Source organism: Petaurus breviceps, unplaced genomic scaffold, assembly GCF_028583685.1.
Source record: "Petaurus breviceps papuanus isolate PSGF00001 unplaced genomic scaffold, PetGlider_PUasm1.0 90845, whole genome shotgun sequence".
In the NCBI taxonomy this organism is placed as follows: domain Eukaryota; kingdom Metazoa; phylum Chordata; class Mammalia; order Diprotodontia; family Petauridae; genus Petaurus; species Petaurus breviceps.
The window spans coordinates 5,959,212-5,982,127 of NW_027187359.1; the positions used below are offsets into that span (position 1 = coordinate 5,959,212).

Genomic DNA, 22,916 nt, shown 5'->3' on the forward strand with positions numbered 1-22,916 from the left:
CAGTCATCAAAACTACTTGGTACTGGCTGAGGAAGAGAGTAGTGGATCAGTGGAATAGATTGGGTACACAAGACATAGCAGTCAATGACCATAGTAATCTACTGTTTGATAAACCCAAAGACTCCAGCTTCTGAGATAAGAACTTACTGACAAAAACTGCTGGGAAAACTGGAAAATAGTATGGCAGAAACTGGGCACAGACCAGTATCTTACACTATATACCAAAATCAAGTCTAAAATGGGTGCACGATCTAAGTATAAAGGCTGATACTGTAAGCAATCTGGAAGAGCAAGGGATAGTTTACCTGTCAGACTTATGGAGAAGGGAAGATTTTTATGACCAAACAAATGTTAGAGAGCATTATTAAATGCAAAATGGTTAATTTTCAATAAATAAAGTCAATGTAACCAAGATTAAGAGGAAAGTGGAAAATTGGGAAAGAATTTTTACAACCAGTGTCTCTGATAAAGGCCTCATTTCTAAGATATACAGAGAACTGAGTCAAATCTATAATACAAGTCATTCCCCAATTGATAAATGGTCAAAGGATATGAACAGTTTTCAGAGGAAGAAATGAAAGATATCTATAAGCATATGAAAAAATGCTCTAAATCACCATTGATTAGAGAAATCAAATCAAAACAACTCTGAGGGGGCACCCAGGTGGCACAGTAAGAGCGCCGGCTGCCCCAGTGTTGGGAGGCCCGGGATCAGTTCCGGCCTCAGATACTTGGCACCCACACAAAATAACTGGCCATGTAACCTTGAGCAAGTTACTTGACCCCAGTTGCTTTAAAAAAAAAAAAACAAAACTCTGAGGTACCACATCTTGCCAGTCAGATTGGCTAACATACAAAACAGGAAAATGATAAATGCTGGAGAGAATGGGGAAAAATTGGAACATTAATGCATTGTTCGTGGAGTTGTGACCTGATTAAACCATTCTGGAGAGCAATCTGGAACCATGCCCAAATGGCTATAACTATTGCATACCCTTTGATCGAGTAATACCACTTCTAGGGCTGTATCCCAAAGAAATTATAGAAGTGGGAACAGGTCCCATATATACAAAAATATTTATAGCAGCTCTATTTGTGGTGGCAAAGAACTGGAAATCAAGAGGATGCCCATCAATTGGGGAATGGCTAAACAAGTTGTGGTATATGAATGTAATGAAATACTATTGTGCTATAAGAAATGGAGAGCAGACAGACTTTATAATAACCTGGAGAGACTTATATAAACTGATGCTGAGTTAGGAGAGCAGAACCAGGAGAACCTTGTACACAATTACAGACACATTGTATATATGACGACTAATTTTGATAGACTGGGCTCCTCTCAGAAATACAAGGTTAGAAGACAACTACAAAAGACTCATGATGGAAAGGGATATCCACATACAGACAAAGAGCTAGAGAGTCTGAATGCAGATTGAAGTAAACTACTTGCTCTCTCTCTTTTGTGTTTTATTTTGTCCCTTCTTTCTCATCGTCTACTCCACTGGTTATAATCCTTCTTTATAACTTGACTAATGTTCAATGTGAAGGTATTTGTAGAACCTTTATTTGATTTCAGGCCGCCATGGGAAGGAGGGGGGAGGAGAGAAAGTAGGGGAGAAAATTTAAAATTCAAGGGATTGTGGAACTGAATGTTGTAAACTAAAAGTAAATAAATTTAAATTTAAAAAAATTCTTAAAATGTTCCTTCTATCTGGCAATTTCATTGTTTTTTCTCTCATTCATACCTTTTCTTTTTATTGGAATTTAACATATTCACATTTAGAGTTATAATTGCTGTTTGTATTTTCTCCCATTAAAATATTTTTATATGATATTACATATTATGAGAAAGCTAGTTGGTGCAGTGGACAGAATGCTGGACCTTAAATCACCAAGATCTGAAACTTCCTGTGTGGCCCAGGGTGAGTACTTAACTTCTACCTCAGTTTCTCCATTTATAAAATGGTGATAAAAGCACCTATTTCTCAGGCTAGGGATGGGGGGGAGAGAAGAAAAGAGAAGATACCTGTAATGAGCCTTGCAAATTCTAAAGCATAATGTAAATGTTATTTTTATTGGTTTTCTTTCTCATTCATATCTTTAAAATCAATACTTGGTTTCTCTTTTTCATTTTGCCTATATTAATCTAATCTAATTAACTGACTCCTTCCACCCATTCCCAAATAAACACTTTCAGTTTAATTTTATTTATATTATCTTATTATTTTTAATCATTTTCTTTTCCAGGCCAGATGAAAACATGATACAGAACCCACCCTCCATTTGCCCAGGCAATCTTGTTGAAATAATATTTATTTGCAATATAGCTTTGATAATACATTTTCCCACCTCCATTATTCCACTTCTCTTTTCTAGTCTTTCACTAATGGGTTTTGCTCTCTTCTTTATCACTTTTAGGAACCAGTGTGGCTTTTGTCTTTTCTCACCCACACGTTTACCCTTTCTTTTCCTAGTTTTCTTTATGTTCTCTGTTTCATGAATCCTTTGCTATAGTCTAGGGCCTTTACTGAGTATCCACATCCCATGGTTTTACCATTTCCCCTCTGCTTTCTTGGTTCCTTAGATTTACCACCTATTCTTCAAAGTAAACACATGTCTTCCAATACCAGCAACACTTCAGCCACCTTGAATTCTTCCTTTACCAGGTAACTCCACTGTAAAATCTCCTTCCTTCCTCTAAATTCCAATGGCATTTATTTATACCATTCCTTGGACACATATGCTCTTATAATGAGAGAGAGAGAGAGAGAGAGAGGTCTTGATTTAGTGTAAAAAATGAAACCGCACAGTAAAGTAGCCACACTATTCAAATCCCACTATTCAAAGTTAGGATTACATGTGAAATTTAGTTTTATATATAATATTGGATCCAGGTTCCAATGGAAATATGCAGTGAAAATTTTTATCTGTTTGCACAGTATAACAGCAAAGGATAAGAAAATGTATTTCTGACTCAAGTTTATTACAAATTGAGTTAATTATAGAAAGCAAAATTTTTTAAAATTGAAAATTACTGAATATCAAGCCCAAAGATTAGACTACCCTGATGATGTCATTATTATCACTTAAAATATTGCAGCAGTGTAAAATTAAAATATCTTCCCAAAATTCCTCATACATATGCTGGTAGGTACAGAGAGCTTTATCCACATTTCAACAAATTTATATGCTCACATCCTCACACAATGAAGCAAATGGCACATGCCCTGGGGAATTACCTAAAAATTAGCAATGCTTTAGATGGATATCACTGTCATTGCAATATTTTTCAACAGCTAAGCTAAAATAATTTGAAAAACCAATCTTCAAAAACAACTTCACTCACCCATGCTTTTTTATATAACTGTCAAAGAATTAGAACAGATCAATGGTTGCATTCTCTCAGAGCATGAGGATTTCAAGAACAATACTCACTGCTTTTAACTTCTGTATTATATCCCAATAAAAATGTTAGACAATCTTAGATGCTTCAAATCCAGGTTATTTCTTTCTTGGAAACAGAGGTTTTGGAAGGCATCCTTTTCCAGAATAAATCTGTTTCATCTATATTAAAATTTCGTTGATCAGTATAATATACTTTTTTCCTATTATTTTCTTCAGAACACCAGGATATTTAGCTGCCACATCCTCATTTGCAATGGCTACCTCTCTAGTTTTAACTGTATGTAAATGAACTTGATTTTTAAAAGCTTCTGAATCAATGCTATCTACTTCATTTTTATTTTATTTCACTGCTTAAAAACTTGAGCTTTTCTCTGCATAGCTGCTCTAAGAGAAATGTGTTTCTGATTGCAATTTTCAATTCCTACAGCTAAAAGATGCTGTACTTCTATTTGCTGCATTTTCCTCAGGGTTGTTTTGCAAACCAAAATAGGTGACACAACTTTGCCTTTTATTTCCTGTGTGCAGGTGTTGCACTGATTGAATTCTGGATCACACCACTGCAACCTGGGATTTGTAATTTGTAATTCATTTCATATTAAATGCATTTGCATTTATCACCAACATTACTATATCCTTTGTCTTTATCTTCCTCAGAATGCTGAGTACCCAGAATTAAACATAAAGGCAATTATAAGATGATGATCAAGTGATAAAATTGATAGAAAGGGCTACTATTCATACACATACACATATAATCCCAACCTGTTATATCCCTTTGAATGACAGCTAGACCACATTAAACCTGTAAAGATGGGGTGAATTTGAATAGGTGTGTGGTACATCATCAAGTGATAATTTTTAGTCATGAAAAAGTTCATGAAGAGCAATAGATAGTTGTTAGTTGGAAGGAAAATTCAGAAACTTACGAAATAACTGATATTTTGCAGATTAAAAGAACAAACTACAAATACACAGAAATTTAAAACTGGACTTGACTGGTATGCTCCTGAATTAAGACCAGATTCATTTGCGCTTTAAAATAATCATGTGAAGACCAGAAAACATTATAATCTAAGAAGAGTTAGTTGATGTGTTTCCTTACTTTTTCCAGGCCAGAGAAACATCACTGGGTGCCAAGAAGGAATGTTTTACCCCTCCCATCCTTATCCCTGCACAACCTAGAATGCCCATTCCACTTGTACCTTCAAGTCTATTCCTAACTTCCCAGGTCCCATCCCAGGTCCCCATCCCTATGGCTTACAGAGCAGGCATGGCTATCTGAACAGTTCAAACGGCAATCCCTCCTATAAAAGAGAGGAGTATAAGACTAGGCCTTACCATCTGCTCTGCCAATGCACTCTCAAGACTCTTGGGCCTTGCCATCTATTTATCTGCCTCACTGCTGTACTGTTAAAACATCAATGCCCTGCAAATGAACCTTCCCAAACGTGTTTCTACCAATTACTATATAAGCTTTTGAAGAACACATAATGTTGCACAATTTTCTATTCGTATATCCAACATTTAGCACAATTTTGGCACACAGTAAGGACTTCATACATTTTAATTATTTCAAAAGATAATACAGAAACTAGGAGAGCATATACTCTGTTAGGGACAGTATTATAAAGGTTTTTAGTAGACAGACTAATGTTGCTCAATGCTATATATTCTTAGACAGTTCTCCAATATGGAGTGAAAGTATTTTACGTATGAATTTTAAATTATCATGGAATTAAAAAAAAATAATTAGTAATAAAATGTTTTTTGATAAACTGTGATAAGTATAACCAAGGGAACTTTCTATAGCCTTATAAAAATATCTCAATAACTTATACGTAAAAAATAAATCTGGGACTCTAACAGATAATTTCAAGTAACCATGGAAAAAAAGGAAAACCAAAAATAGTTAACTTTATGACTAAGGTATTGGGCACATGACATCGCCTAAATTTCTACAATGCTTTGGGTATTAACTCTGAAGATACTGTTTCAATGTTTGATATACGGCCAAATTTTTTTTATCTTAAAAGTAGATTATTGCAATAGACTTAGTTAAAAGAGTTTGTAACATCAATACCATGTTCAAATGATTTATATAGAATTTTAAGTTTCATGAAAGCAGAGATTACATCTTATTTCATCTTTGTGTGTCACCTAGGCACAAAAGTTGCTCTAACCTGCAGCAGGTGCTATATAAATGCTAATTATTACTATTTTTGCATAGTGCTCTGCACAAAATACTGCCTTATTAAAAGTTTGTAAAAAAAATTAAAATTATTACTTCTATAGCAGGATATTTTAAAGAGAAGATAATATTCAAGTTGTTAGAATAACAAAAGTCATATAAACATTAAGATCTTCACAAGAGGCTATGTCATTCTAGTGATACTTTCACTCTGAAACTTTTCACTTAAAGGTGTTCAGTTTCCCTAAATCCTCAACTATTTTATTTTAATAAACATCAACAATTTTAAACACTTATTAGAAATGAAAACAATACTGTTGAAAATAATCATACCAGAATTTCAATATTTATAAACTAAATCTGATCAGAATTGAGTTGTATTTCTAAAATCAGTTCAATCTTCTACATACACTGTTACTTGTATTAAAGAAGAGAAAGAATTCTAAAAACATACTTTTTAAGGAGAAATCTCATCACTGTTGGGGGAACGAATACGGCAGGCAGAGGGACACATTTCAGAACACAAATTCCTTCCCTGACAATCTTTACAACAGGACCTTCTTACCTCCTTCCTATCCAGAAAGATAAGATGATGTTCCCTGACCACCTCAGTTCATAGAGGAGGAGCTAGGTCCCTAAATGACTCAAAGTCAGAACTTGGCTGTTCCTTTCATCACTCCCAGATGAATAGGCTGTTCAAACTCTAGGGATGTAACCCTTGATTTAATCTGCTGGCTCATTCTCAAGAAAACTAGAACCAAGAAAATACTGTGGCCTCCTTATCCACCTTTACCAACAACTCAATTACTGAGGATAACCTTAACCTCCAAACCCAGACCAACTTTATTACAGAGTTTTGTTTCCAGAGAACTTTTTAATCAGAACATCACTATCTATTTATGCAATTTTTTTGCTCCTCCACTTAACACATACTGTCTGTGGCATTTCACTTAACTTTAGACATAACATTTTCTTCTAAACCTAGAATTTAATCATTCTAATTATCAGCATCTAATTTTTATTATTTAATCAATAATAAGCTCAAGTAAAAAAAAAAAGACTGAAGGGAATCAACACAATAATTTATTTCAGCTTTGTGCTCCCAGGAGTCACAATTAAACACCTGGGAGAAATAGGACTACTTAAGACAATCAACTGCATCTTTCAAATCATCTAAAAATTGAAAAAAAAAAAACACAAAAAAAACTTGTACCACATCAAAGGCGGAAATATTTTTACAGCTATTTCATTCTGCAATATTTAAACTTCATTACACAACAAACACACATCCTTTATATAACTAGTTGAATAAAAAGCGCCCAGACCAAAGTCTACACTAGTGGGTTTGTCTCCACAGGCAGAAGCAAATTACTTACCTTGACTTGAAATTTCATATAGTTTCTCTCTGAACATTGTTTCCGGCTCTGAAAATTAGCAATTAATTCTGCAGACTTTTGAGTTTTTTCAATGTTTGGCTAAATTAATAAATTAATCTTATGGCTGAGTTCTCATTTTCAAAGACTTGTCTCTGCTTCTAATTGGTTGAAAGGAAAACCCATGAAGACTGGGTTTCTACCCATTTTAAAAGAAAAGCATCAGTTTTGCTACTGTCAGAGGTCTTTATTTTGTACATATAAGGAAGTGGGTTTTGATGCTATCTGAATGTGCTTCCTGTTTTACTATGGGCATGAAATAAAGTCACCTCAGATTGAGAGTCAAAGCCCTTGAGAAAAAGTAGTATATAGCAAGTTTGCTCAACCTCTACTGATACTTGCAGGCCACTTGCGATTCCTCAAAAGGAAGTTAATCCTACTGAAATTTGGCCCAAAGTCATCAGCATACCACATATCATCGTTTTCTCTCACTTGTGGCTAAGAGATTTCTCAGAATTATATAGAACAACAAATGCATTCACATGCACACAATACAGACATGAGCTGTTTCCAGTTTCAGTATTAATAAAGATGAAAGAGTTAGAAAATATTTATGCTCTTTCCTGGCACATGTATCTTCCAAATGACTCCTAACATCAGATGTATATACATTGTAACTAAGGATTAATGAGATTAGGTTGTGAGCCACACTTAAAACTGAGTCTTGTTATCTGCATTATAGTTGGCATCTGATGTCATATTTACTTCAGTAGATTGTTGACTTATTTCTGTAGTTCTCAAAAAGCACTGGGCATTCCTAGATGTTCTGTGCTCAACTTGGGTATAGACACATCAGCCAATCAACCTCAACAAGTTCCAAACTCATGTGTATGCCACCTTATTTTTCAAAATAAAGCACTATTACAGCAGCAAATATGTGTCTGTGCTCTGAAAATAACTATGTATGTGTGTTTGTCTCCCCTACAGAACGTAAGCTACATGAGGGGAAGGACTGTTTGATTTCTGTTTTTGTATCCCCAGAAACTAGCAAATAGTAGGTACTTGATAAATGCTTTTTGTTTGCTTGAACAGTGATTTGTAACAATGGATTCAAATTCCTGGAATCCCAAAGAAATCTTGATCAAGTCTATGACCACATGACCAAACAGCCTATCTTTGGTCTTAATTACAAAACTTCGTGGAAAATCCTTTAGGATGCTTCTCTTCTTCAACTATTAGTTGGTGATATGTTATCTACAATGGCCTTTCCTTTGGGTTACTTGAAAACTTAATTCTTCACAAATTATAATTTTTCATATTTTCAGTCATTTATAATCGAAAGCATATTATTATTAAAAAGATGGGTCTTATCCAGAGAAAGAACTAGAGTCTGAATGAAGACTGAAGCAAATTACTTGCTCTCTTTTTTGTTCTGTTCCTTCTTTCTCATTATACATTCCATTGGTTATAATTCTTTACAACTTGACTAATGTTTAATGTGAAGGCATTTGTAGAACTTATATTGGACTGCACGCCACCATGGGGGGAGAAGAAAATTTGGAACTCAAAGGATTGTAGAACTGAATGTTGTAAACTAAAAGCAAATAAATAATAATTTTTTAAAAGAAAAGATACTGGCATGTTAACAAAAAAAAAAAGATGGGTCTTCTGCACATGACAAAAGATGAGAATAGACAATAACGGAAAGACTGTGGAGAAAGAGCAACGCAACTGTAGTTGAATGAAATGAACTGCTCTGAAAAGCTATGAACTAGTACAACCATTCTGGAACGCAATTTGGAATAGTGCAAATGAAGTTGACTCAATGAATATACTTTTGACTCAAAGTTTCACAGAAATACTTGGGTCCCAAAGAAGGGAAGAGGAAGGGGGAGGGGGAGGAAAGAGAGAAGAAGAGGAGAGGGAGAAGGGAAGGGGGAGGGAGATGGAGATAGAGGGAGCGGAAGAGGGAGAGGGAGAAGAGGAGGGAGAGAGAGAGGAAGAGGGGAAGGAAGGGAGGGAGAGGGATGTCTCAGATACACCAGAATATTTATAGCAGCATTACCTTTGGTATCAAAGAACCTGAAACAAAGTAGGTGCCTATCAACTAGGGACTGGTTAAACAAACTGTGGTACATAAATGTACTAGAATATTAAATGGTGCTCTTAAGAATTACTGAATATGAATACTACAGAGAAGGACTTACATGAACAGATGCAAAATAAGGTTAGTAGAAAAAAGTAAATAGTATACACAATGACAAGAGGAAAAAACCAAAATCATCAAAACTCAATGCTGCAAAATTATAATGACCTAAACTTGGCACCAAGATAGAGATAAGAGATTTTGTCTCCCCATTCCTCTTTGCAGAAATAGGAGACTATGCAGATGCTGAACACTGCATATAATGCAAGATTTTCTGAGATGCTGTTTAATTCCACTGAATATCTTTCCCCCTCTTGTTTTCCTTCTTTCTCAAGAGATTGTTCTCTGGTTGGAAGTAAAAGATACAGAGGAAAATGTGACATAAAAAAGTGATAAAAAAATTATTTTTAAAAAGATTCAAAAAAGAATCAATTAAAAAACTAGTTGAAACAATTAACTTTAGTAGTAAGTTGCAAGTTATAAAATAAACCTACATAAATCCTCAGCATTTCTATATACTACCAACAACATCCAATAAAATATAAACTATATAAAACTATTTGGCAGTCTATCTGCCAAGGCAAACCCAGGGACTGCATGAACATGATGACAAAACACTCTTCACACAAATAAAGATAGAGTTGAGCAACTGGAGAAATATTAATTGTTCATGGGTAGACCAAGCCAATATAATTAAAATGGCAATTCTACCTAAGTTAATTAACTTCTCCAGTGCCATATCAATCACCCTACCCAAGAATGACTGTATGCAGCTAGGAAAAATAGCATAAGATTCATCTGGAAGAACAAAAAGAATAGCAAGGGAACTAAAGAAAAAAAATTAGGAAGATGACCTAATAGTTCCAGATTTCAAACTATATTACAAAGCTCTAATTATCAAAACAACCTGGCTAAGAAGTAAAGTAGTTAGTGTTATCAGTCAAATAGATTAGGTACCCAACACAGAGTAACAGTAAACAACTATAGTAATCTAGTGTTCGACACACCCAAAAATCCATACATTTGAGGTAATAACGCAATATTTGACAAAAAAGTCTGGGAAAACCTGGAAGTAATTTAGCAGAAACTAGGCATAGAATAATTCTGCATACCAAAATAAGGACAAAATGGGTAAATGATTTAGACATAAAGGGTGATATCATAGGTAAATAAGGGGAGCAGAGAAAAAATGTACTTGTCAAATCTATGAATAAGGGAAGAGTTTATGTCCAAACAAGAGACAGAAGGTATTACAGGACATAAAACAGATAATTGTGATTAAAGGAAGTTTTGCACAAACAAAACTAAAGTAGTCAAAATTAGAAGTGGGCTCATTCTCAAGAAAACTACAACCAAGAGATAATTAGGGGGTAGATTTTTGCAAGAAGCTTCCTTGATAAAAGCATCATTTCTCTCATATATATGGAACCAAGTCAAATTTATAAACAAAAGTCATTACCCAGTTGATAAATGATCAGAAGATACGAACAAGTAGGTTTCAGAAGAAGAAATCAAAGCTATCAAGAGTCACATAAAAAAATGCTCTAAGTCTCTACTGATTACAGAAATATACATTAAAACAACCTGGAGATACCACCTCACTCATACCTGTCAGATTGGTTAGGATGACAAGAAAAAAAGACAAACTTTGGAAGGGATATGGGAAAATTGGAATACTAAAATACTTATTAGTGGAGTTGTGTCCAACCATACTGGAGAACGATTTAGAACTACACCCAAAAGACTACAAAACTACACATTTCCTTTGACCCAACAATACCACTACTAGGTCTTGAATCTCAAAAAGATAAAAGGAAAGGGTAAAGGGCCTATTTGCTCTTTAAAAAAAAAATTTTTTTTAGTAGCACTTTCTGTAGTGGCAAAGAAATGGATGTTGAGGGGATGCCCATCAATGGAGAAGTGGCTCAGCAAGTTATGGTATATAATTGTGATGAAATACTACTGTGCTATAAGAAATGGTGAGCATGATGCTTTCAGAAAAATTTGGCAAAACTTATAGGAACTCATGCAAAGTGAAGTAAGCAGAACGGGAAGGACCTTGTACACAGTAATAGTAATATTGTAATGCTTACCAGTTCTTTAAGACTTAGCTAGTATGATCAAGAGAATGATCCAAGACAATTCCAGAAGACCCACAATGAAAAATGCTATCCACCTCCACAGAGAAGCGAATTCTGAAGGCAGAGCGAAACATTTTTTTAACTTTGTTTTTATTGTTTTCTTTTGCTACATAACTAATATTGAAATTTGTTTTGTAGGACCTCACATGTATAATCAAAGTCAAATTGCTTGTTTTCCCAAGGAGAGGGGAAGGGCGGGAGCGAGGGAAAAGATTTGGAACTCAAATTTTCTTAAAATGATTGTTTTGAAGAGTATGTCAAAGTCTGATAAGTATTCTTTACCTACTTGTTTTTTGCTGTGCTGATAATTAGGTCAAATTCTGAAGTCCCTATGCATATCACTTAGGAACCACTGCATTGTTTCAGGGCTCAATGTAGTCAGTAAAATATTATCCACAAACAACATCTTGAACACCCAAAAATCTTTGTGGAATCTTTCCTCTATCAATTTTTACTGAACAACTCAACACTTGTGTCCTTATTTTATACCTCATTTGATATTAATCTTCATAATACTTTATAACAAATTTACGATTAAAAATCACATTCCAGGTATAGCTGACAGAAAGCTGGCCTCAAAGCCAAGAAGATCTGGGCTCAGGTCCTACCTCTGACACACAGAGGCTGTGTAACCCTCGCAGTGCTCTAGACAACTCTCTAATAGTACAAGTGGCAGAGAAGAAGATGCCAGTCTACACTGGGAGAGAAAGCTTCCTCATTCAGGGGTCCCTTAACAGTGAATTCACAGGTTCAGCTGCTACATCCTCAATTACAATTATAAACCAAGTAATATTAGTAATAATTTCTAACAGTCTTACATTAATGTCAAGTAATGATTTTAGTTAAAAGAAAATGTTTAGAAATATCATGGTCCCTTGTGAGATGATGAACTCTTACATTTTCTAAATCTAGTCATTCACATTATTAAAGAAGGACACTTAATGGCACCATATGCAGATTTCAAGTTCACATCTTTTAAGTGGTAAATAGGCCTTTTGAAGGGCGAATATATAACCCACAGTTAGAATCAAGTCTAAGTTTAATTTCAAACAATTGCCAGGATGACAAAGATCTGGTCACAAACAAGTAGAGCCCAGAGTACCCCTAAGTAGTGGGCTGTTTTAGTTATCTCATTCAAGAGGGATGATTAGAAGATTAAGTATAGCTGAAGAACTGTGAGCAGCGGTTAACCAGCTAATCTCTATTCAGAGAAATGAGATATGGTGATAATTTACCCTAAATCACCCCCATACAAACTCATAGCATGGTTTGAAAAGGACGCTTTACTTCCATAAACACTTGCCTCTTTGCTTTTTAATTGATTATACTATGGAAATGTTCTAATATAATTTTGAATGTTTCTTAAAAAGCTGAAACAAGCACTTTCTATTTCTCACCTAAAAATCAATTACTTTCATTATATGACAAACTGACATTTTTTTTGGATCAGGATTCTCGATTACCTATGTTAATACACATACAGTCTGTGTGTGTGTGTGTGTGTGTGTCTGGCTGTCTGTCTGTCTCTCTCTCTCTCTCTCGTCTCCTCTGACTCCTGTTGAGCAATTGCTCACTAAGCACCTACCTAATTAACAGCCTCATGTTAACCTCTGGGAATAGGGACACGACCCGTGATTTCACTGGTTTAGGAAACTCTTCATCAATGCAGATGGCATTTTCTCTGCAATATGTGGTCTTACAGAGCTGCTTAAAGGTTGACTGCAGTGAGTTACACAGCTAGAACGTAAAAGAGGGAGGTCTGGAGCACTGGTTTACCTGGCTTCAAAGTTGGCCCTCTTCAAAGGTTGGCTTTTCAAGGTTACCCCTTCAAGGCTGACCATGTAGGCCTTGGGGATATAAAAACAAAAAAGGAACACCTCTGCTCTCAGGGAGCTTACATGATATCAGTGGAAATGTACATATATATAAGCAAACAGAAAAATGCACAAAATAAACACATTAAGTTTCTGCATTTATATCTCACTAAAGACTTTTTTAAAAGATGTACATGCATGCATACAGAAAGGCATTTCTTGAAAATAATTCATACAGAAAGACACTCCTATGTAGTCTGAATTAGAGGCTTTGCTAAACTTTTAGACCCACTTTAGGTCATGTATGTATATAATGTCTTAATTTCAATGAATACTATTTTTTGAGCATTTAAAATTCTCTTATTCATAGGTGGAAGCTGCACCAAAACTCCTATCAACAGTGGCACAACAGATATGAAAGGGGAAGCTGGGTGGTGCAAAGGATAGAGCACTGAGCCTGGAGTCAGGACACCTTCTTCCTAAGTTCAAATCTGGCTTTCTGACACCATTACTGGCTATGTAACTCTGGGCAAATCACTTAACCCTGTTTGCCTAAATTTTCTGATCTAATAAAATGAGCTGGAAGAAATGGATAACCATTCCAGTATCTTTGCCAAGAAAAGTCCAAATGGGGTCAGGAAGAGTCAAATATGACTGAAAAATGACCCCAAGAACTGTACTGAATAGCTTATATATGTATTTGATCCTTACAACAACAACACAAAGGGGGTACAGTTATTATACTCATCTTACCACTGAGGAAGCTGAGGTAAACAGGTTAAGTGACCTGCCCAGGCTAACCAAGTTAGTATGTCTGGATTTGAACTCAAGTGTTCCCATCTTCAGAACTAGCACTCAATCTACTGTGTCAACTGGCTACCTAAATGACAAATGATCTCTTATAGGTCAGGAATAGGACATGCATTGAGGGACATCAAATCATGGGAAAAGAAGCTGGACAGATATTGTTGCAGAAACAACAAATATTAGAACCTAAGAGGCCTGATCCAACAAGAAGGATAATGGCTGACTAAGGTGCTAAAAAAGATCTCGTACCTGTACAAAGATGGAAATGGCATCTGGTGTTTAGCCAATCTTCAAATAAAAAGGAGATATGAATGGTGTCCAGGCATTAAAGTAGCATATTGTACTTTCATATATTTATAGAATTAAGTTAGATCATTAGATTAGAGTAAGGCACACCAAGCACTTTTCAATAAATTAATTCCTCATGATTATTGTATCTGCCCTTTAAATGCCTGACTAGGCTACTTAAGACCAAAAAGTTAGGCTTGATTCAAGCATTACAGATTTACTATATTATTTATACTCATTTAAGTTTTATGCAAAAAAATAAATTCACTTAATAAAACAGTATATATAGTTTAACTGGAAACCAAGTCAATAATATGAAATGTTCCACATCCATATTACTCCCAACCTCTACAAAGAAGAGGAAACTGCCTCAATTCCCTTCTTCAGGGCCAACCTTGGTCCTAATAATTTCATAGCTTTCAAACTGCCCTCTCCAAGGTTACCAAGGATTTCTTACTTGCCACACCCAATGGCCTATTCCCAATCTGCATTCTCCTTGACCTCTCCACATTCTCTGATACACTGAAAACTCTCTACTCCCTGAAATTCTCTTCTCTCTAGGTTTTCAGGACTTTACTCTCCTGGTTCTCCTCCCTATCCAACTGCTTCTTCTCAGCCTCCTTTGCTGGATCCTCTTCCAGATCACATCCTTTAACTACAGGTGTTCCACAGGATTCTGTCCCTGGGCCCTCTTTTCTTCTCCCTCTATACTACCTCATCAGCTCCCATGGGTTTAATTACCATCTCTAGGCTAATGATTCTCAAATCTACCTTTCCTGCCCCAATCTCAGCTGACCTCCAATTTTACTTCCCCAGCTGTCTTTCAGACATTTAGAACTGGATGGACCAGTAGACATAATGTTAATGTATACAAAACTGAACTCATCTTTTCCCCTAAACCCTTCCAATCCTGCCACCTACTTTCCCTATTACTATAAAGGGCAATACAGTTCTACTCATTCCTTAGGTTCACAACCTAGGAGTCATCCTGGACTCCTTAAAATCTCTCAATTCCCCATTTCCAAGCTGTTTTCAAGCCTACCAATTTCACCTTTACAACATCTTTCGAACACGTGTCATCTCCCTCCCTCCCCCCCCAGCAATTCAGGCCTTTATCTGCTCAAGTCTGGATTACTGCAATAGTCTTCTGGTGGGTGGGTCTGCCTGCCTCTAGTTTCTCCCCACTCCAGTTCACCCTCCATTCAGCTACTAAAGTGATCTTCCTAAATACAAATTCAATCATGTCACTCATGTCAACCCCTAATTCCCCCACCCCCACTCAATAGACTCCAGTGGCTTCTTATTGCCTCCAGGAGCAAATACAAAATATTGCTAGGCATTCAAAGCCCTTCAAAACCTAATCCCCTCCTAGCTTTCCTGTCTTCTTATATCTTTTTCTCTGACAAGAGACTGATATTCCATCTCTCATCTATGTGCATTTTCTCTTGCAGTCTGTCATGCTCATAATGCTTTCCCTCCTCCTACTGAGGTACCTAACTTCCTTTTAAAGTCCCAACTAAAATCCCAACTTCTACAGGATGCCTTTGCCAATCCTTAATTCTAGTGCTTTTTCTTGGTTTATTATTTCCTATTTATCCTTAATTTGTATACATTTGTTTGCAAGTTGTCTCCCCACTAGATTGCAAACTCTTTGAGGGCAGGGACCGTCTTTTGTTTATAATTGTTTGTATCCCCAGTACTTAGCACAGTCCCTAGCACATAGCAGACACTTAATAAATGTTTACTAATTGACTGATTCTGCCTTAAGCTTGTTCTAATAATTGTGTAAATTGTTTCTCTGGCTTTCCTTATTACTTCACTTTGCATCATTTCATGTCTTATTCATCTCTTCTTATGGAGTTGTAATATTCTTTATATTCATCTGCCACAATTTATTTAGCTATTTCCCAACTGGCCCGAAAGAAAAAAATTGAGAAGGAACCTTCCTCTTCTTTGCAGAGTTTGGGAGGAATATAAATGTGGAACACTGAATATATCAGACTCTTGAAATATGGCTAGTTTTGCTCTGTTTTTCTTCCTTTATTATTATTATTTGTTTTAAGAGTTTTCTCCAGAGAAGGTTACACTGGAATATGGATTTCAATATAAAAAATTATCAATAAAAATGTATTTAAAAGTTTTTGGTAACATGCATATCCTTTAAGAACAACTTGCAATACTCCAGGGGATCAAAGTTATATGCTTTTACAAAGTCTGTCAGGACAAAGTGAATATTTTCTACACCATTTAGCCTCTATGACAATCCCAACTCCTTCGTTTGGCATTTAAAATGCTGAACAATCTGGCTCAAGCTGACCTCTCAAGGCTTATGTCATACGTGTAATTGCTCTTCACATACCAACTTGATGTTCCTAGATTGTTCCAACTTAAGTGCCTTTCCTTCACTTGAAATATACTCCCTTCTCAGCTTGGTCTCTTAAAATCCTTAAGCTTCAACTCTGGGGCGTCTTGTAGAAAACTTTTCTAGATTCCTCATTCGTACTCTCCACTTCCTCACATTATCTTGAAATACTTTATATCCCAGGCTTCATAATTGAGTTTTAAGGCAAGGCAAACAAGTCTTCTCTTCTCCAATTAAATTTATGCTTTTTCACTGCTGGGTACAAATCAGATTAAAAAAATATATGCATTTCTAAAATTCCCGTTTGCCAAGTAAGTTAGCCTACCATACTGTCCCTGCTGCCCTACAGAAGGCACTTTACACTGTTATTTGGATGCCAAAAAAATTTACACCTTTATTTTCGATAACCTTTGCAATCCCATATAGTTTAAAATATTCAAAGAAAGGGTCTATAGGCTTCAGAATGCCAAAGGAGTCCATGACACAAAAAAGTTGAAAATTATGGCTTGTCAACCTATGATTACCTACATTAACAGGATAGCACTGGTCTATGTCATGCCAAATCATATAATTTAAAAACCACTTGTATCCAATTTCAGAATATATTTTTATGTTTACATTTGAATATAGATGTGTCTTGATGTTCTAGGAATTCAGTCAAGTGTGTACTAGTTATAAAGAGGCAAAATCCAAATTTCAAATATGAATTCAGACTTCTATTTCAACTCAGATATTTATTAAACTACTGTGTGCAATGGATTAAATCCTGAAGACACAAAGATGAAAGAAGACAACAAACAGTCTCTGCCCTCAAGTAGCTCCCAAACTCACCAAGGAATAAGAAAAATACACAAAGGAGAGGCCAAAGCCCCCGAAAGAATCAAAAAGGAAGAGATCATGATCTCATTTATTGTTCGTTTCATGCCTCAATGACTGGGAGAAGTTGTTGGGGGCAATCAGAAAAACTGGTGTTACTAAGAGACAAATATGGAAATTAAACAGTAGGGCAGGTTTGAGGCAGAAAAGGAGGAGTTTAATTTTCAACAAGTTAGAGGTAAGGCAGAGGCAAGGCATGCAGGCAGAAGAGCTATCTTCAGAACATTATTGGAATCTAATGCTTTAAGGTTTGCAAGTTGCTCTGTATACACTGAATCACTGAGGCTTCATAATACCCCAGTGAGGCAGATGACAGTATGATCCTCATCAAGTGATTAAGTGCTTTGCTTGAAGTCAGACAGTTGCAGGATTTGAAATGAGGCCTTTCAGACTTCAAGCTGAGGAGGGACTCTTTCTATTATTTCCACAATGCCTCTTTCTCCTGGGGATGGTCAGAGCTGAACATAAAAGATCTGGGAATCAAATACATAAAGATGATAATGAATCCCTAAGTGAGAAATTGAGAACAGGAAGGAAAAAGGTATAAAGTAAAGATAAAACGACCAAAGTCAATATCTCAGAGAATGAAAAAAGATAAGCAGTCAGAAGAGACAAAAGGGGGGAACAAAAAGAATAGATACAAGAAAGAATGGCATTACTAAATCAAAGGGAAGAGTGTTAAATAAGTAAGGAAAGCATGACCAAGACTGTCAGTAGCAACAAATCTCCAGCAAGTCCATTTCTCAAGTTCTTGACTGCTGTTCTGCTTAAATTTTAAGTTGTTTCACAACCTTTGTCTTCAATTGAATCAATAATCAGAATAGGAAATCCTTCAGAGGAAAACATGGCTCCAACTTAAATACTGACAACTGACCATAATGTATAAATCTTGAAATCCTAACAATAATAGCTTACTTTATGTGGAGCATAAATGTAAAGCATAAATCACCTAAACAAATATAAACTGTTATGTGTATATTCTCTCATCTGATCCTCAAAACAGTTTGAGGCAGGTACTGCTTTTGTTTTTTAAATAAGAAAACTGAGGTTCAGAGAGGCTACAAAGTAAAAGAATTAGCTTTTTAATCTAGGCATTCTGACCAAAAGTCTAGTGCTCTTTTTCATAACACCTCACTTCTGTGGTACTGAGATAAGTATTTTTACAGAACCACCCCAAATGTGAAAGGCAACATAAGGTAGTAAAAAGAGTAATCAATTTAAAGTCAGTGTTCTTAATCTCTCTGAGACTCAGTATTTTTGCCTCCCATATTCAAAGTCAGACTTTCACTTGGAGAGATCTTGCAATTGTACCCTCCATATGGAATAGCACTGTGCTAGCCCTTGTGAAGAAATACTATAAACAGTTTAATAACGGTTCCATCATATTCAGGCAGGTATCTAAAATGTTCAAGGGGAAAAATAAGGTTTGGCCCTTTTAAGACATGTTTACCAAGTAGCTGCAGAGGAAGAGGAGGGGCACCTTGTAAAATGGAAATTCAGCTCTAAATTAAAGAAAGAGTATCACAGAAAAGCCAAATTACAGTCTTCTGGCTAAGCCCCAAGGCAGACAACATAAAAGGCTTAAAATTAAAACTGTATGCCAAAAATTATGAGAGAAAAGACTAGGAAAAATGAATAAGCAGACTAACTTTGGCAAAGAAAGCAAAACAAAGGCTCTGAAGAATTCAAAAGAAAAGTAGTAACAGGACATATTTTGCTGCTATATACTGTTAATAGTCAGGAAAATGTTAAGGAGCAGAGAGTAATTTGCCAAGAACTGATAAATCAGAAGTTCAAAAAGTGAAAAGGTCTGGCTTCACATTCTTCAATGTTCTGGAGGCAGGGTTAAAAGATACTGTTTCTCAAGAGTTCTACTCCAGGCCCTTCAGGGCTTAGCTGACCATGGGTGGATTTACCTTTCCTCTTCCACCTGCTCTTCCTGCCCTCTTTGTTGCTCCCAGCGTCACTGCTGCTACTGCTATTCTCCGAACTTGGGGAGTCCGACTGGCCATCGCTGCTCTCTTCAGAACCTTCTGATAACTCTTTCACACCATCTGGAACATCTTTCTAAAAATGAAAAGTCAGTTAGGTTTAGTGACTACTAAACACTTTATTTTCCATGTAAAAAAGGTATCATTCTATCAGAAGGTCGGGTGGCTCCAAAGTAGGAAGATCTGGACTGAATGAAGTCTCACCTTTGCTACATTAGACTGGGCAAGACACTTAACCCTTTATTGCTATACAACTCTCTGAAGATCTTAAATTGCAGAGAAGGTGCTGAGCTGTACTAGTAGATGGAGTTTTCTCTCCTGGGAAAGTTCTCTATACCAATGAAATCACTGATACTTTTATAAGACATGGAGCAATTAGGAATTGGGGTTAAGTAACTTGCTCAAGGTTACACGGCCAGGTGTTTCTGGGTCGGTGCTAAGTGTCTGAGCCCGGGATTCGATCTCCAGGTCTTCTCAACACTGGAGCCAGTGCTCTTACTCGCTGTGCTACCTGGCCGCCCCGTGGTTTAAGTTTTCAATCACAACAAGAGGTACAAAATTACATTTTCTCATTGCTAATAATACAACTCTCAAAACATAATGCTTCAACCAAAGTTAATCTTTTGCATTCTTATACATAAAACTACAAAACTGTGATGATACAATAAGACAATATATCCTAGTAAGAAAAAGCGGGTTTAAGTTAAAAATCAGCATTTTCATTAGACACAAAGAACTTCAGGATCATATGTGCCTTACTTCAATACTTCAAAAGGCTCCTTGATTTCACAGGTCTGGGCATTTGCTCCACCTCCACTGACAACACCACCCCCCCCCTACAGAGTCCAAACCTTCTTAACAACTTAGCATATAGTTTGTGAGGTACAATCCATCATTGTAATGACAAACTGGGGATAAGACTTTTGCAAACTTAGCTAGCCAGTCCTCAGACAACAGACAGTTTGTCACCAGGTTTATGTTATAAAAAGCTCTAAGGCATTTAAATAGTATACTGCCAGAGCTGTGATGACATTCTATTTCTCTCCAATAGCTGTCACCCAGGGAAAAAAAATATTTTAAGTGGCTACTTATTAAGGTCACTTCCTTTGTATAAAATGATCCCCACTGCTTTAGTAAGGAAAATCTGCATCCCTCTTTATCCTACTCTAAAATCCAAGACCTTGTTGCCATCCATCATAACATAATTTGATATAATCTTCACGAATCTATGCCTATATTCCTTTTCTTTCATCCTTCAAAAACATGACTCACATCCCTTCACATATCCTTCCAAGAATAACCCCTTTTGGTAATGCTAACCCAAAATGTGAATTTTCTTTTCCTTGCTCCTCACAATTTTGACTTTTTTAAAAAAAAGTTCAGCTTTGTACTAAATAAAGAACCACATGCAGAGATGTGACCTTTGCCATCAATTTGTAACTCTGGCCCTTTTGGATAGTATTTCTTACTGGACATTTAGCCCACAAACTGAATAACTGTCATAAAATGGAAAATTATGAACTATAAATGGCAAAAGAAGATTCAGATTATGGCACACAATTTCAGTTAATTAAGGTTTTTTCCATTAAAATAAAACAACATACTTTTCTCATGAATTTTCACTGTTAAAATCCGTCGATTCCTGGTACTGACTTTATTAGGTAGATAACAGTTTTCTTAAGAGGATCTTAAGAATGAGCTTAAGAGGATCTTAAACATGAGCTGCTGGGGAGCCTAAATGCAGCTATGTTAGAGAGATACCTATATGTGGACCTCTCCAGTTTCTGTGATCCCTTAACAGGAACACACAAGGAAAAAAAATACATTCCAGGTAACTAAACTTATGTATCCCTGGTGAAGAGAAGGGAACATAGAACACCTCCCAAGTACAACGTATCAGAGAAACAAACTAGCATTTCCTAAAAAAAAAAAAAACAAAAAAAACCATTAGACATTTAGGCAATTATGTAATAGCTGGGTCATAAGGATGAGGGGAGTGAGGCTAAGTTAAGCAGTCACCAAAGGGTGCATATGGGACTTTATGAAGGATGGCTACATACAAATAGTGCTTTATCATTTATGGAGGCCAGGTCACATCCTACAGGCTTGACAAGGAGAATAAGTGTGAAAAGGTGTAACTGAGGCCAAGCTACTTGTTTCTATGCAAATATTCTAGTACCAAAAGAAAATGCAATGTTTGTCAGACAGAACAACTTGTGGGAGGGGGAAATGTCACCCATAGAATACATGCCAAAGGACACAACCTGCTATTGGTGTTATATAAATAGTCCTCCAGTCTTATCTATGTAAAAAAAAAAATAACAAGACTTCCTTACAATCTAAACTATGGAGGGCACTCTCCCCAGGAGTGGAAGGTCTACAGAAGAAAAATGGATCACAGTTATACAGAGGCAAGAAATCAACTTGGGAATGATTCTGTCCTGAGGACAGCTTTGATCTCCAGGATTTTATGTAAGGGAAGTTCACATATTAAGGGTTATTGACTGCTCTAACCGAAGTGATTGCTAGAAAGTAGAAAATTTCTGAGAGATAAATAACAGAGTACTGAGCCTGGATAAAGACTATATTAATATCTCATGAAAAAAAGTATCAATCTACATGATCTTTTCAAGAATAAAGAAAAGAGACATGTAGAGTTGGCTAATATCTGTTTTGTGGGCTAATATTACATTTTAATACCATTAACTTTTCCTTCCACTGCCTCTGGAAGCAGGGATAGATAGAAACACAAGAGCTAAAGAAATAAATGACAATGGTTCTTTGATCTTTAGAGAAAAACTTCACTCTGGGTTAAAGAGAGCCAAGTTAAATTTTTTTTAAAACCCTAAAATTAATTGATTAGCAAAATTTTTTTTAATTTTGTGTTTATTTTTAGTTTACAACATTCATTTCCACAAGATGTTGAGTAACAAATTTTCTCCCCATCTTTCCCCTACCCTCCCCCCAATCTGCCCTCCCTTCTACATCCCCCTTCTTATCCCCTTCCCCCTCCCCACTTTCCTATAGGGTAAGATATCCAATTTAGTGCATATGTTATTCCCTCCTTAAGCCAAATTCAAGGAGAGAAAGGTTGACCCATTCCCTTTTGCCTTCCTGTTCTTCCCCTCCATAGTAACAGTTTTCCAGATAATTTGCCCTGCCCTATCCTGTCTCTCCCCATCTCCTCTTATTCCTCTCTCACCTCTTAATTTTATGTATTTTTTTTTTTAAGCAACTGGGGTTAAGTAACTTACCCAAGGTTACACGGCCAGGTTTTTTTTTGTGTGGGTGTTAAGTATCTGAGGCCGGAACCGATCCTGGGTCCTTCTGACTCCAGGGCCAGTGCTCTTACTCACTGCGCCACCTAGCCTCCCCTCTTAATTTTATTTTTTAAATGTTTTCCCTTCCTATTCAATTGATCCTGTACCCTCTATGTATACCTGTATACATATACACACACCCACATATATATTCATATGCCCATATACCCTCCTATATAGACATATATATACATACATACAC

General features: G+C 36.1%; 1 protein-coding gene across 2 annotated transcripts in view; it reads right to left on the reverse strand.

The window, feature by feature from the left end:
* Window positions 1-22,916, reverse strand: part of ASXL2 (ASXL transcriptional regulator 2) — a 178,202-nt gene that overhangs the window by 65,920 nt on the left and 89,366 nt on the right. For both annotated transcript variants that reach the window (XM_069072009.1, XM_069072010.1), the window contains one exon: window positions 19,320-19,470. In XM_069072009.1, the coding sequence (XP_068928110.1) occupies window positions 19,320-19,470 (151 nt within the window). The remainder of the gene's footprint in view (window positions 1-19,319; window positions 19,471-22,916) is intronic.